The sequence below is a fragment of the Microcebus murinus genome, chromosome 3 (genome assembly GCF_040939455.1).
Source record: "Microcebus murinus isolate Inina chromosome 3, M.murinus_Inina_mat1.0, whole genome shotgun sequence".
Classification (NCBI taxonomy): domain Eukaryota; kingdom Metazoa; phylum Chordata; class Mammalia; order Primates; family Cheirogaleidae; genus Microcebus; species Microcebus murinus.
In genome coordinates this window covers 112,642,263-112,658,754 of record NC_134106.1, presented here as the reverse complement: position 1 = coordinate 112,658,754, position 16,492 = coordinate 112,642,263, and the positions used below count along the sequence as shown (strand labels likewise).

Here is a 16,492-nt window from a genome sequence, read left to right as displayed (position 1 = left end):
CAAATGTCTACGGACAAGAGAAAGGATAAATGAATTGGGCACAACCAGACAGTATAATATCTCTCAGTAATATTAATAAAAATGAGCAAACTATTGACCCAGCCATACAGATGATTCTCAAGAACATTATGCAAAGAGAAAGCCAGACACAGAGTTCAGAGTGCATGACTATATTTACATGAAATTCCAAAAGACACAAATATGTAATCAATGGTAGCACAATGCAGTCCAGTGGGCCCCGGGAGCCCAGGTGTGTGGGACAGTCTGTGTTGGAGGCGGCAATTTCTGAGGAGATGGAAATGTTCTGTATCTTGATCATGGTAGTGATAGATAAATGTGTCAAAACTCATCAAAACATCCACTTACAAATGTGTCCATTTTATTGCAAGTAAACTATGCTTTAATAAAGTTGATTTTTAAAAAAGAATCTACGAATAACTCAAGCAAATCAGCAAGAAAACATCAAACAATCCCATTAAAAAGTGGGCAAAAACATGAACAGAAGCTCTTCAAAAGGAGATAGATTAATGGCTAATATGCATATGAAAAAATGCTCAACCTCTAATCATCAGGGAAATGAAAACCACAATGAGATATCACCCAACTCCAGTAAGAATGGCTTTTATCAAAAAGTCCCAAAACAACAGATGCTGGTGTGGATGCAGAGAGAGAGGAACACTTATACACTGTTGGTGGCAAACTAGTACAATGTCTATGGAAAGTAGTATGGAGATACCTCAAAAAACTAAAAGTAGACCTACCATTTGATCCAGTAATCCTACTACTGGGTATTCACCCAAAGGAAAAACAGACATTTTATTAAAAAAAGACACTTGCACTTGAATGTTTATAGCAGCAAAATTCACAATCGCCATTATGTGGAATCAATCCAAGTGCCCATAAATACATGATCAATAAAATGTGCTATATGTATACCATGGAGTATTAGCCATAAAAAAAGGTGAACTAAGACCTTTTGTGACAACCTGGATGGAACTGGAGACCATCCTTTTAGTGAAGTATATCAAGAATGGAAGAACAAAAACCTTATGTACTCACCATTAAATTGAAACTTATAGATCAACACTTATGTGTACACAGGGTAGTAAAATTCAATGGAAATCAAGCAGGTGAGGGGGGGATGATTAAATTCACACTTAATGGGTACAATGCACACTATATGGGTGATGGACACACTTATAACTTTAACTCAAACTGTACAAAAAAAATTCATGTAACTAAAATGTTTATACCCTCATAATATTCTGAAAATATAAATAGATAAAATCTAAAGTTCAGTTTTGCTCTTGGAGATTTTAGACAAGAAAATTTTATGTTTTTAGAACCATAAATGTTGGCGGATTTCTAAGAACAAAAAACACTGATGTTCAAACTCCATTGCTGAATCAGAATCCTTGGGATGGGTATCCTGGCATTAGTATGTTTCAAATCTCCCCCAGTGGTTATTATGTTCAGCGAGAGTTGAGAACCTCTGGTCTAGGGGCTCTTGATCTTGTAGGGGGTCTATGGATGGCTTCAAAGGGTCTGTGAACTCTCAGAATTCACAAACAAAATCTTGTGGATGTTTAGCAGATCTGGTCCAAACTCCCCGCTGAGGGCAGACCCCAAATCCCTATTCTTGTACCATCACTCAAGAAGGCAGTCCAGACAGGATGACGAGGGCAGCCCATCTACTCTTTTCATGCTGACTGAGTCCCGCCCCTGCCCATAACCATACGGCTGGAGGTAAAGGCACCAAGAAAACAGCTGGCACAGTTGTACTGGTGTAGTACAAGGTACCAATGGAGAGATGCTGGCCTAGCTTACCGCCCAGAGAGACAGGTGCAGGCACTGAGAGGAAGGAGCAATCAGTGTGCTTTGCCTCTGGTCCCTGGAAGGTATTATGTGATGATAAATTAGGGACCTGAATGGTGAAGATCTCCAAAGTGGATTTGTAAATATGCATTAGAATTTAAATGGTCTTACAGAAACATTGACTTGTTTAGGATTGAATCAGGCTTGTTAGTCATCCAGAGGCATTAGTCTGATATTACAGTATCTTCAGTTTACTACCGAGTAGGCTAGGGCAGGCTAACATCTCTGAGCCCGGTTGCCTCATCTATAAATCGGGGTTAATAATACCAGCACTGATGGCTAGCAGAGGGCCTGGCACTCATGTTTTATCCAATAATTGGTGGCTGTTATTATTGTTAATAACACAATTATCAAAATGCAAATATTACGACAAATTATTCTCATATATATCTTACCACACAACATGTTTTTTGATGATAGAGGTGATATCATAATACATTGTGAACTTCTAATTCCCATCCACAGAGCTTGCTGCCAAGCTCTGCACGTGGTATCAGTAAGAACTCAGGTGGAAGTGAATTGAATGCATTACTCTTACCGGATCATTCTGTTCTTTCAAGGGTATTTCAGATCCAGGTTCTGCCTCAAGGCTGACGGAGTCAATGCACTCAGCAAATGTATCCTCAGTCACTTCTCCATTGGGAGGGGGCTCTGTGGCACTGGTGTCTCTGGGCTGCTCAGGATGCCCAGTGGCAGCAGTCTCTGCACCCTGAACAGCTGCATTGTCATGCACTTCTCTGGGGTCAACTGGCGTTGGCTCATTTGAAATTGTGGCTGAATCACAGTGTACGTCTGCATCTTCAGGTAAAGAATCACTATTGGGCATCTCAGTAATTTCTACTTTGTCTCCAGTGGCTAAGGTGTCACCAGCATCATCAGACATTTTATTATCTGTCAATATAATCACAAACACTTTATGCTTTAACCTGAATTCTTAAGCTTTAATTTAAAGCCCTGCAAAATTAAATTAAATCTAAGGCTAAGCTTTAAATTAAATCTAGGGCTAAGCTTTCTTCTACTAATAGGAAACTTTATGCAATCTTGTGGGAGCCTGAATAATGGCCCCAAAGGTATCCATGTCCTAATACCCAGAACCGTGAGTGTTACCTTACATGACAAAAGGGACTTTGCAGATGTGATTAAGTTAAGGATCTGGAGATAGGGGGATTGTTTTGGATTACCTAGGTTGAGCCTAAATGCAGTCACAAGTGTCCTTACCAGAGGAAGTCTTCTCAGACTACAAGAAAGGGTTATTTGATGACAGAAGCAGAGGCTGGAGTGATGCATTTTGGAGATGAAGGAAGGGGCCCCAGGCCAAGGAATGCAGGCAGCCACCAGAACACGGAGAGTGGCAAAGAAACCACTCTCCCATCAGAGACTCCAGAAGGACCTGGCCTGCCGACACCCTGACTTTAGCACAAGGACACTGATTTCAGACTTCTGACCTCCAGAACCACAAGAGAATAAATCTGTGTTGAAATGTGCTACAGCCACAATAGAAAACTAATGCAAACCTACATACAGTGCTATCTTTAAACTTTCCCAGATCTCTTACTTGGCATGAAGGGATATGCACATGGGAACTAAGATATTATCTGTAAAATTATTTAATCTGACTTTGTTAATTATATTTATAGCAATAATGAGAATAAGCATAGGAAATACCCAAGTGCTTATCAAAAAAATACTTGCTACTTGGCTTTGCAATGTCATCAGAGATTCAAAGGGAGAAAGAGACATACATACACATAAGTGTGCTTTGTTGGGGACCAGCTGGTGAAGGCCTGGGACAATAGTTTAGTCAGGGAAACACAAGGATGAAATGGAAAGAAGTGAGTGCTTTGTTTTCATAGCACTTAACACGGTTTCTCATACATAGTGGGAAGCTCAACAAATATGCCTGCTGAGTTACATTAATGTTTGTATAGAGATACTCAGAAGTGCTCTTACAGGAGGTGGTTCCAAATGACTCTCTATTTCCCTATTGTCTTTCTTTTGTTCCCTCACTTCCCAGTTAAATGTTAGAATACATTTTTTTTTTTTTTGAGACAGAGTCTCACTTTGTTGCCCAGGCTAGAGTGAGTGCCGTGGCGTCAGCCTGGCTCACAGCAACCTCAATCTCCGGGGCTCAGCGATCCTACTGCCTTAGCCTCCCGAGTAGCTGGGACTACAGGCATGCGCACCATGCCTGGCTAATTTTTTTTGTATATATATTTTTAGTTGGTCAATTAATTTATTTCTATTTTTGGTAGAGACGGGGTCTCGCTCAGGCTGGTTTCGAACTCCTGACCTTGAGCAATCCGCCCGCCTCAGCCTCCCAAAGTGCTAAGATTACAGGCGTGCGCCACCACGCCCGGCAGAATACATTTTTATAAACAAAAATATCTGCCAGACCTTGAATTCAGTGATAACACTCTTATAAACAAGTCTATGGGTAAGAAAGGCAATGAATGTATATTTCCCTCTACCTGGTATGTTAGGGTTAGGATATTCGAGGTTGGCCACGTGATGTCGAGGAGTCTGGTCAAAGCCTAGCTGACACAGTAAGGAATGATACAGGCGGCTACTGCACAGGAAAGGGTAGATATTGTGGTTCATGGGAGGGGAATGGAATTGGCTCGGGGCGGGGGGGGGGGACTTGAAAATCACTGAGAAGTTTATCAAATCTTTGTGACAACCTCTGAGTCAAGACTGGCCTAGGACATGGGATTGGCAAACTACCACCTGTTGGCCAAAACTTGCCCTCTGCTTGTTTTGATAAATAACATTTTATTGGCCCGTTTGTTTACATACATGCTGTTAGGGCTTCTCTAGCACTACAACAGCAAAGCTGAGTAGTTGTAACACAGATTATGACATACAAAGTTGCAAAGCCCAAAATATTTACCATCAGCCTGTTAAAGAAAATGTGCTGACCTGTGGCCTAGGACAGCAGTCCCTAAACTTTCATTTATGTCCTAGGGGTGTTTAACATCAGAAGTGCTCAGTTTAAGAATATACTATCCAGGTCTTTAGTAAGCACTTCAAAATTTGTAATTGGGTGTTGGCCTCTAGAAAGGGTTTAACTACTCTCCTGAGTGGCACTCCAGGGTAAGCTAGTTAGCATAAGGAATATTAGAATCATTTTTCACTGGTGAAATGGAAGGTGTTTAAGATACATGGAAAAGTGAGAAATAATGAACAGGTGCCTTCTGTCCTTCTATGACCAGAGCACAAGATAATAAGAGTCCAGCAGCCAACTGCCCTTTGGAGGAGGGTTTTTCTAGTGCTTCTGGCCAACTGCAGAACTCCAAATCCTGAAGGTGACCTAGAGTCCTGCCCCTAGAACACAGGCCTAAAAGGACAGCAAGTTAGAACTTCAAGCTTATCAGGACAGGCTGCATAACTAAGCCTGGTCGCTAATATTTGTGTATGTGGCAGAATTCCATCAGAGAACTTGGATTCATGGTAATGTAGCTCTTGGTAGTGAGGTCGCAAGGAAGGAAACCTATAGCCCTCACCTACCTCTGATGGCCAAATTGCCTTAGATCAGTTTACCTCAAGTGTAGAAAAATCACTGCAATAAAACTTGTCTTCTCTGCAGTTGCTCTGTATTCAACCAGCAACATGAACCATCCCTTCAAAAATACCCCCAAGGCCGGGCGCGGTGGCTCACGCCTGTAATCCTAGCTCTCTGGGAGGCCGAGGCGGGCGGATTGCTCGAGGTCAGGAGTTCGAAACCAGCCTGAGCAAGAGCGAGACCCCGTCTCTACTATAAATAGAAAGAAATTAATTGGCCAACTAATATATACAAAAAAAAAATTAGCCGGGCATGGTGGCACATGCCTGTAGTCCCAGCTACTTGGGAGGCTGAGGCAGGAGGATCCCTTGAGCCCAGGAGTTTGAGGTTGCTGTGAGCTAGGCTGACGCCATGGCACTCACTCTAGCCTGGGCAACAAAGCGAGACTCTGTCTCAAAAAAAAAAAAAAAAAAAAAAAAAAAAAAAAAAAAAATACCCCCAAAAAGCAGCTGTAAGGTGTTGAACTGATATTGCTAAAAAATATTTATGGATAACTCATAAATTTCAGAAAGACTAGATTTTTATATTTATTTAAATAATAAAAATGGTTACCATAAGATGAGCCCTATTTCAACTTCTAATTTTGTATATCTCTAATCTATATTTACTTCTACCTGTTACAGGTTTAATTTTCCCAAAATCAAAAAAAAAAGTCTTTGTTCTGGTATACCTTTATCGACTGCGGATGCTACTGTGATGGGGGAAAGGTAATCATCTTTACGACTGCTCCATTTTGTGTGAAACCATTAGAAACTGTGTTCTGAATACGCAGCTGTCTCTGTTCAGGGACCGCTGGAGTGCACCAGGACCTCAGCTGCGATTTGCACTGCGTTTCCCGGGGTGGTCCCCTTCTCGGTCTGGAGGCCCCATAAGCAGTCGCACTTAGAGGCCTTTCCTGATTTGTGGTTTGGAATGTTGTCACTGCACCCATGTCCCATGGCTGTGAGGCTACGGAGACTCAATCCACAGAAACAGGGAGGCTGCTTCCAAGGAGAGGAAGGGTGGCATATAAAGAAGCCTTTGTAGGCTGGGAATAAGTTAGCTTCTCATGAATATATTCATTCATCACCAAAATGCTCCCAGAACATTAACAGCAACCTTAGAGGTCCCAAAATAAGTGTCAAACAGAAGACATGGTCACTATCCTTCAGAAATGAATAACCTGAGGTGCTAACACAAACAGTTAAAAAGCCATGCAAAACAGCATATCGGAAATGGATAGATGTGCCTGAACCAGACTGACCATGTGCAAGGGAGAACCTTGAAAGTGGCTGTGATATGGTTACTCGGGTATCATGGGACAAGAAGGTGTGCAAATGGCCAGCATCAGAAATTAATTCTAGACACTAGGACAGACATCCGTGTGAGCAGGAAAAGAGGCTGCACGGAGAAATAACAGGGCTGGTACTGTGAGGTGAAGAGCCATGCGCTCCGGGGTCAACACCCGTGGCCTCTGGTCCCACTGTCCCTTTGCAGGCGGACAGCCTGCTCATTCCCACTGGGCTTCCTCGCTCTACAGCGAGGCTGGACAAAATGGTCTCTGTACTTTGTTCCCAAACCCCAACTGCAGGACCGGGGCCAGACCAGGATGATAGAGAAAAATGAGGACAAGAGTGCATGCACGTTTTTCATAAATCTAAATTTATTAAATGTACAGGACTCCTTCACCTTACAAGTTTAGCCTTTGTGCTTTTCTTGGTATTAAAATAGCTTTCATTTTATGTAGTATGGGTGACAGTGGATGGATGTTTTTAAAATGGCCTCAATTGGCAAAACAGAAATTTGGTGAGATCATCTTCCCCAATTAAAAAAAGTGCCAGTCAGTGAAGGGCCAGGAAGAAAAACCGCGGAAGCGCGGCTGAGCTGGGCAGCAACAGTTCCCATGAAGCCCGCCAAGTGGCGAGCCTAGCCCGCCTGAAACCGAGCGGGGCCGACTGCTCCCTTGTTTGAAAGCCTTTAGGTGCAGACACCTTCGCACGCGCCCCGCCCCTCAGACTCCAGCCCCGTCTCCGTCCCGCCCTGCGACTCTCGCGCCCCTCCACTCCGGCGCTCCCCCGCCCGGCCTCCGCGCCCCCGGCCTCCGCGCCCCCGGCCTCCGCGCCCCCGGCCTCCGCGCCCCCGGCCTCCGCGCCCCCGGCCTCCGCGCCCCCGGCCTCCGCGCCCCCGGCCTCCGCCGCCTGGCAAACTCCGCTCCTCCAGAAACCCGCTAGCGTCACCGTCGACTCTGAACGCCCCCTCGCTCGCCCCCCTCGCGTCAACCGTCCCTTTTCTGTTTCGGGCCCGCACCGGACTGCGGGCTGGAGGACTCGCTCCTGCGTCCGTCCGCGGGACTGTGGCCGACTCCGCGCATGTGCCCGGGCCGAAAGACGCCCTGCTTGGCATCAACTGAAGAAACGCTGCTTGACAGAGTCCTGGCCTTACAAGTGAGGGGCGACTTGCGCGCCCAATCTCTGAGATCAGGAAGGCGCTCCCGCGGCGCCCTCGCCGGCGCCCCCCGCCGCGCCCCTCGCCCGCGCGCTCCCGCCGCGCCCCTCGCCCGCGCCTCCCGCCGCGCCCCTCGCCCGCGCCCCCCGCCGCGCCCCTCGCCCGCGCCCCCCGCCGCGCCCCCCGCCCGCGCCTCCCGCCGCGCCCCCCGCCCGCGCCTCCCGCCGCGCCCCTCGCCCGCGCCCCCCGCCGCGCCCCTCGCCCGCGCCCCCCGCCGCGCCCCCCGCCCGCGCCTCCCGCCGCGCCCCTCGCCCGCGCCTCCCGCCGCGCCCCTCGCACGCGCGCCGGCGCCACGGGGAGACCGGCCCTCCGAGTTCAGGTCGGGGAGCGAGCGCGGGCAGGTGGGCGCGGGCAGGGCCGCCCGGCGGCGGAGGGGCCACATCTGAGCGCAGGCTGCCTCCTCAGGCACCTCGGGTGGGCTGAGGCCTTATGAGCTAGAGAGGCTGTGACTAAAAAGCCACCTGCTCGCCGCCTTCGAGACGTTTGGGACGGCGCCGACGGCTCAGCAGAGCCGCGCCCTCACAGCCGCAGACACGTCTTCCCACCCGCGGACCGCAGTGGCGTTCGGGCGCCCGCTCAGGGGCTGGGACGCCAGGCGCCGGGCGAAGGCGAGCCCACCAGTGGAGGCCGGGCGTTGGGAAGGAGCGGGACCCGCCCGGGGCTCCGCGTGGAGGCGGCGCCGGCTTGGCGCCGGCCGGGTCGGCGGGAGGACTGGCGCTCGGCGCGGGCCGAGGCCGGAGCGGGGCTTTCCGAGGCCAAGCGCAGGACCCCGGGAGGCCTTCGCCGCGCGGACCCCGCGCCCCGCCCCGGCCCGCCGGCAGGCCCGCCGCTGCCTCGGACTCGGTCACCGGGAACTTTCCAGACTGGCCCGGTGCCGGGACGGGCACTTGGGGGTTCCTGGCCGGCCCCGGGAGGTCCGCGCCGGCCGAGGGGGCAGAGCCGGCGCGCGGGCGTGCGGGTGTGTGCATGAGCGTGGACCCGAGCGACACACACTCACACACACACACTCACACGCCCGCGCGCACGCGGGCCCTCGGCCGCGCCGCCCGCGCCCCGCGGACCTTCGCCCCCAGCCGCTGTCGCCGGCGCCCGGCGCCCAGTCCCTGCCGACGGCCGCTCCTTGACGCACGCGGCGGCCCGAGCTCCTGCACCGGCGCGCAGTGAGTCTCCCCCGCCCCGCCGCGCCGCCCCGCCGCCCCGCGCCTCTCCGCCCGCCCACCCGCCGCGGGAAGGGACGGGGACAGGGTGCCCGGCTCTTACCGCTCCGGCGGTCCAGTGCGCGCGGGAGCGCCCGGCGGGTCCCGCCCCGCCCCGCCACGTCGGCAAGGCTGGCGGGGACGCGGCCCGGGGGCGGGCAGGGAGGGGCCGCGGGCGGCGGGGCGCCCCGCCCCGCCCCGCCGGCCAGAGAGGCCACGCCGCCTGCCCCGCCCCGCCCCGCCCCGCCCCGCCCCGCCCCGCCCCGCCCCGCCCCGCCCCGCCCCGCCGGCCAGAGAGGCCACGCCGCCTGCCCCGCCCCGCCCCGCCCCGCCCCGCCCCGCCCCGCCCCGCCGGCCAGAGAGGCCCCGCTCCCTGGCCCCGCCCCGCCGGCCAGAGAGGCCACGCCGCCTGCCCCGCCCCGCCGGCCAGAGAGGCCACGCCGCCTGCCTCGCCCCGCCCCGCCCCGCCGGCCAGAGAGGCCACGCCGCCTGCCCCGCCCCGCCCCGCCCCGCGCCGCCTGCCTCGCCCCGCCCCGCCCCGCCCCGCCGGCCAGAGAGGCCACGCCGCCTGCCCCGCCCCGCCCCGCCCCGCCCCGCCCCGCCGGCCAGAGAGGCCCCGCCCCGCCCCGCCCCGCCGGCCAGAGAGGCCACGCCGCCTGCCTCGCCCCGCCCCGCCCCGCCGGCCAGAGAGGCCACGCCGCCTGCCTCGCCCCGCCCCGCCGGCCAGAGAGGCCACGCCGCCTGCCTCGCCCCGCCCCGCCGGCCAGAGAGGCCACGCCGCCTGGCCCCGCCCCGCCGCGTGGGGCGCTCGGACACCCTGGGGTGCGGGGCGCCCCGACTGCCCCGGAGCTCCGCCCGTCCCGGCTCTGCGCCGGGCTCGGGGTTCGCTGGAGCCGTCTCCTTCCTTTGAAAGCGCCTGGTAACCCCACGGCTTCCCCGGGAAGGGGTTGCTCAAGTTCGGCGGGAGAGTTTGTGATCTTTCGATTCGGCGTTAAGCTGCATTCCCTTCCACGGCCGGTGGGAGTGCAGAGTGATTTTAAAAAGCCAACGAACCAACCAACCAACAGAACCCAAACAACAAAAGAAACACTTTCTAAAAGGCCAGTTTGGAAATGTGGATCAAAACTCAAATGCATTAGGTTTGGCCCAGGAATTCCTCATCTGCGAATTTGTCCTAAGTAAACAGTCAAATGTACAAATATGTATGTAAAAGGATGTTTATTGGAGTTGTTTGTGCCAGGGAAAATCAGAAGCCAAATGTCACACAATAAGGGATTGGTGAGGAAAGACTGTAGTAATTTCAAACAATAAGATATATTGTAGCCATTCAAAATTAGAATTTGTTGACATGGAAGGAAGGCCATATTTTAAGGCCTTCCTCAAGGCTAAATATTAACTCTGGGGCGGGGGGAAGCTTAGTATGTATGCTATGAACTAGTTTCATAAATGTATAAGTGTACATACATTTTATATAAAAGTTGGAAAAAATATAATTTAAAACCAGTGATTCTTTCTGAGTGTTGTGTTTAAGGCAAATTATCTCCTCTTTCTCCCACTCCACACCCTCCTCTTTAGAAAAAATTATAAATTCAAAATTAAAGAAAAAACAGTTACGGCCTCACTCTCTCACCATCAGTTATCACTACCATTTTTAATAGCGTGCAGATCCCACTGTGGTTTTTCTAAGCTTTTATAAACACATGCACATGGTTTTATGTTTGCTTTTTATAAAAATGACAAGATATTGACATATATTATACATTTTTTCCTATTTATATATTATAATCATCTTGGTCAATATGTATCATTCTTCTAAGACTTGCATCATATTTTGTAATATTTTTGTATTGTAATTTTTTCAAGTCTTCTCCTAGTGATGGGACAATCAAGTTATTCCTTATATTCCAGTTTCTTCCTTAAACTTTCCATATTAAATAAAAAATTATATTTGTTATTTTTATACTCATAGAAAAACTGGAAAGTTATCTTAATGTGTGTGTGGGGGGGGGGAGTGGAAACTGCTTTAAATTGAGATCAACCTTTTTGAATTGAGCCAGAACTTTGAATCATAACTAACACTTGGCTTCTGTACCTCAGTTTATTGCTTCTAAAATAGAGAGCATTGGCCTGTACCATCCTTCCAGTTCTGATGTTGTGAGCGTTATCAGATTGGGTTTCGATATAACAGGTGTGTTTGCAAACACGCATGCCTGTGATTTCTGTGCCTGCCTAGACACCTTTGTGAGCACCTTTGCTGCACCTGCCTTCCCTGCCCTGCTGAGTGACAACAGTCCAACCAGCCAGTGCCTTTTTAAAGGGCTGGTTCCTCTTCTCCTGTGATCCAAAAACATACCTATCTGGTAAAGGATATCAACCAAACAATCCTAGCAACAAGGTGTTTTTTCCTTTTTGCTGACTGCACATAACGCCCTTTTACTCAAATGTAGCTGCCTCCAAGCCTGCCAGGTTTTATTTCATCCATTTTGTTTTTCTGCAACTAAAATTTTAAAAATTCATTAAAAAATTCTGGAATATTTAAAACATATTTAAAAAGTAGAGAATAATATGACAAATACTTATTTGTATAAAGATGTAGAGAATAGTATGAAGATACCCAGATTTAACAATTTTTTTGCCGTATTTCTTTCAGAACCTTTTTATTTCTTTTGTTTATTCATTTTTTTCTTTAATCTCATGACAGGTTAGAGAACCTTCTTTTGAAAGAAAAAAATTGTTCTAGATGTGTCTGAAACCCTGTTCCTTCCATTTCCCCCCTTCCCTGCAGGTAACCATTGTCCTGAGGTGATTGTATATGCCTCCCACCTGTATTTCTGTATGTTTACTGCTTATATCCTAATCACCCGTAAATGTATAGAGAATTGTTTTTCAGTGTTCTAAACTTTTATAAATAATATCCTGTATGCTTGTTTACTCAACATTGTATTTTTGAGAATCATTCAGACATGTAGCTCCAGTATTATTACCTTCATTTCAAAGTCTTCATAGGATTCCAGTGTATGAACATGCCACGATTTATCCATTTCCCAACTGAAGGACGCCTTCTGGTTTCATATTTCACTCGGTGCTGCAATGGCCACATTTGTATATATTTTCTTGAATCCTAGGCTAGAAATGGAATATCTGGGTCACTTTTACTAGACATTGCCACATTGCCTTTCAGTGTGGTTCAACCATTTATTCGACACAACTTTTCAGAAAGTGTGGACCAAGTACTGCTTTAGGTGCCAGGAATACAATAAGGAACAACACAAAATCCTGCCTTCAAGAACTTATATTCTACAGAAAGGGAGATAGACCCTAACTAGGTCATACATCAAGTGGTGGAATAAAGCAGGCTGTGGAATCTACAGGTCCAGGGAATGATCATTGTGAGTAACTATGGGCTGGGAGCACCTTGCTGATAAAGTGACATTTCAGTGTAGACTTTAAGGAAGTAAGGGAGGGAACCATGGTGATATCTGAGGACAATCTCAGGCAGAGGGACTGCAAGAGCAGTTGTGGATTCAAAGGGAGGGGGTCCTTTTGTAAAGACGGGGGAAATGGCAGCATTATATGGTGGGTGAACTCACAGAAAGGTAAAGTTAATGGGGCTGGAGCAGCGAGTGGAAGAAGGTGAGGCCAGAGAGGTAGTGGAGTCTGGGAGGGTTGGGGCAGGGGAAATATGGGGTCCAAGAAGCCAAGCAAGAAAACTTTTCAAGATCTTTCAACTCTGTTCAATGCTGCTTATAGTTTACATAAGATGAAAATTGAGAATTGACCATTGGATTTGGCAATGTGGTGATCTTTGGTGACCTTGAAAAGAGTGGTGGGGACGGAATCCTGTCTGGAGTAGATTTGAGAGAATGGGAGGAGGATAATTAGAGACAGTGAATGAAACAACTTTTTCAAGGAGTTCTGGTGTATAAAGGAACAAGGAAGAACAGGTTGTGGGAGGGAGGGATTTCTATAAAGATGGAAGATATTGTGGCATTATATGATTATTGGAATAATACATGAGAGCAGAAAAATGTTGATACAGTAGAGAGAGGATAATTGCAAGAGTGATTTCCTTGAGTAGATGAGCAGGACAGCGAACCAGTGCTTAATGGGGAAGGACTGGCTCTGACATACAGAGTTTATTCAGAAGGGCAGGGAAAGTGCAGGCAGGCTGGTAGTTTTGGGGAAGTTTGTGGAAATGCTCTCTGGTAGCATTTTTTTTTCCTTGTGAAAATGAAGCATCATCAGCCAAAAATGAAAAAGGAAGGAGATTGGGGAGCGTACGAGGTGGGAGATAAAAGAGTAGGAGAGTGAAGGGGCTGGGGAGGGGTGGTAGGGAGGGCAGTAGAATTGCTGCTCCCTCTTCTCTCTCTTGAGTTTGGGAACCAGGGATAAACTCCAAGTGAGACAATCAGCCTGGGCGTGTATTTCTCCAGGTCTGTTCGGCCACTTAAATTCAGCATAGTCCAGGGGAGACTTGGATTCAACCTGGGTTAAGTAGGGAGGAGTGAGGTAGCTGAGGGTGAATGCAGAGAATGATTAAAAAGAAAGATCATGATCTTGCAGTCTGATGCAGTAGGGTTGGGGAATTGTTTACATCAGAGGGAAAGAGTTGGATGTGGGAGCTGGAAAGTGGAATGCTGGCAATAGAAATTATTGAAGCGGTGCAGGCAGTGATAATAACAACATCTAGGATATAATAAGAGAATGTGCGACTGAGGTAGGATGCAGGACAAGAGGGTTAGATGAGAGAATATTCAAAGAATTGAGAGGCCAGAGGAATAGAAAAATCTCTACATAGCTATAGAAATCACTAGAATTATGAAAGGGATGTTATCGGACTTAAGAGTGGTGCTAGAATACCTGATGAAATTATGGAGCTCAGTAGATGATTGCAATCAGAAGGAGTGGGTTTCCGGGGGTGGAGGGAGGAGCAATGATCTGGAAGTAGCAGTGAGAATGAAGAACACCTGCACCCCTGCAGGCCCCTGAGGTGTGAGAGGTGCCCTGGGGAAAATAGTGACCACCAGAGGGCGCTGTGCTTAGGCTGACGTGTAGGTCTCAGTGCCCTGATCCTCGAGGGGCTGGAATGCAGTCACCTCACGGGCTTTCAAAATAATACTTATGCCTGGCCCCTCAGGGGTGTACAGTGGTGTCTCCTGGTTATCTGAGTGTCTTTTCCTATGTCCTAATGAGGATGCATGCCTTTTCATATGTTTGAGCTATTTCTATTTCCTTTTCTGTTATCCGGCTGTTTATATCCTTTGCTCATCTCCCCCCACTGGGTTTGGTAGTCATTTTTGTATTGATTTGTACGGAATCTTTATGTATTTTGGATATGAGCCCTGTTGTGACTGTATGTGTTATTAGTATTTTCTTCCAGCCTGTAGCCTGTCTTTTTAAAAATTCAGCAGAAAAATCTTAGTTTTAATATCAATATTCAATATATACATTATCAATCTTTTTCCTATGGTTTGTATATTTTATGATAGTGATATTATAATTGTCATGTAACTCATTTCAAAGCTGTTGGTAGACACTAATATTTATTTATTCATCTGGAGAAAGATGAAGGGCAGTTTTTTAAAAAGTGAAAATTATCAAAATAATGTTTTGCCTCTGCATAGGGATGCTATATTTGCTGGCAAATTATGTTATTTTACTTATCCCAATGTGACACTATTTTTTAAAAAAATTAAAGTAAAAGTGTATAGAATAAAAAATTCAGACAGGACAAAAAGGCATAATATAGAGAATAAAAATCTTTCTCTCTCCTTTTCTCTCTCTTTCTCTCTCAGTTTTCCTGCTCAAAGGTAACAGTTTCTTACATATCCTTTGAGAAAAAAATGTTTTTATTCCTATATCCACATACATAGGTAAACCCTCGCATGTTTTCCTGTGGCTGCCATAACTAATGGCCACAAATTGTGTGGCTTAAAACAGCAGAAATCTATTTCCTCACAGTTCTGGAGGCCAGAAGTCCAAAATTGAGGTGTTGGCAGGGTGATGCCCACTGCAGCCTCTGGTGGCTCCAGACATTCCTTGGCTTGTGGCTGCAGCGCCCCAATCTCTGCCTCTGTTTGCAAAGGCTCTGCGTCTCTCTGTGTCTCTCTTATGAGAACACAGGGTGTCTTCTAAGGCTGCATGGGTAATGCTGAATCACATAGACACTGGGGCCCCACTACTGACTAGAGTGCAAACCTTGCGCCGTTTCCTAACTGTTCTTGTTCTGCTGTTAAGTGACAATACTTATCTCATAGCACCTTTATGAGGGTTAAGTGAATTAATGCTTGTTTAATATAATATATTAATGCTTGTATAACATAATAGTGCCTGGCAAGAAGATAACCTACAGGAATGTGTGAAGGCCAGATTTTATACAAATGATGTCATATCCTCCATACTGCTCAGCACCTTGCTTTTCTCAACAGTATATCCTGACATCTTTTCCACTTCAGCACATGGAAACATATGACTTGCATAGAATGCTAAACTCCTTACTATTATGACTTCTCTACTGTGTCAATTACTGTTCGAGCTACTTTAAATTCAACATCTTCCCTAAAACACCGTAAGTACTACCATTTTGTGGATGAATAAGTGGAGTCTCAATGACTGTCAGGAACTTGCCCCAAGCTGCACAGTTGGTCAGTGGCTGAGTGGGGAGTTGGACCCAGTACTGTCTGTTTCTTTGTTTGTTCCATGACCGTGTTGTCTTCCCTATTACTTGATTTTTGTGGTTTTTGTCATCCCCTTGAAAACTCTTCTCAGAGTTACGACAGCCTTCACAAGAATAGTCTCCTTGTTCCCAAACACCAGTGTTATTAAGCAATACCCCAGTGAGACGTGTGCAGTGTGGCCATGTCTGCAGTGATGTGTGTGTTTTCTTAAGCCTTTAGTCCAATGTTGCTTAAAATTCCATCAAAGTCACAGCTGTTCCCTTTCTCCTCTGCCTGTTTCACAAATCTGGTGTCCCAGTGCCACAGATACCTGTTGCATGCTAGCTGTCTGTCTCCTTTTGCTGGTGGAGCAGAGATCCACCTACTCCTCACAGAGCCACCCAGGCCTGAGCAGACTTCCTGTCATGTTTGATGAGTAAGGATGAATCTTAAGAAGCTGGCTTTTCTCTTCCTCCCAAAAGCAGAAGTGATTCTTCCCCAGATGTGCCACTTTGTCATTGGCCAAATTGTAGGGTCTTAACTTGTTTTCTGTAAAGATAAGACAATTCCAGGCAATGGGATTGATTATTGAATGATTGTTTAACTCATGTGTTCAGTTCTTCACAGAACCTCAATTAAGAGAGAAGTCTGGGGAATAGAATATTCTCTCTCCCTGAAGTCTTTGGTTAACCAGACACTTTCTTTTTGTATCAACCCTTGTT

The 16,492-nt window shown here is 47.9% G+C and overlaps 1 protein-coding gene across 4 annotated transcripts in view; it reads right to left on the bottom strand.

The window, feature by feature from the left end:
* Window positions 1-9,282, bottom strand: part of FAM114A1 (family with sequence similarity 114 member A1) — a 130,757-nt gene extending 121,475 nt beyond the window's left edge. For all 4 annotated transcript variants that reach the window (XM_076001178.1, XM_076001176.1, XM_076001177.1 and 1 more), the window contains exons 1-2: window positions 9,179-9,282; window positions 2,414-2,766 (exon numbers count right to left, since the gene is read on the bottom strand). In XM_076001178.1, the coding sequence (XP_075857293.1) occupies window positions 2,414-2,758 (345 nt within the window). In that variant the 5' untranslated portion in view covers window positions 2,759-2,766; window positions 9,179-9,282. The remainder of the gene's footprint in view (window positions 1-2,413; window positions 2,767-9,178) is intronic.
* Between the last annotated feature and the right edge of the window lie 7,210 nt (window positions 9,283-16,492).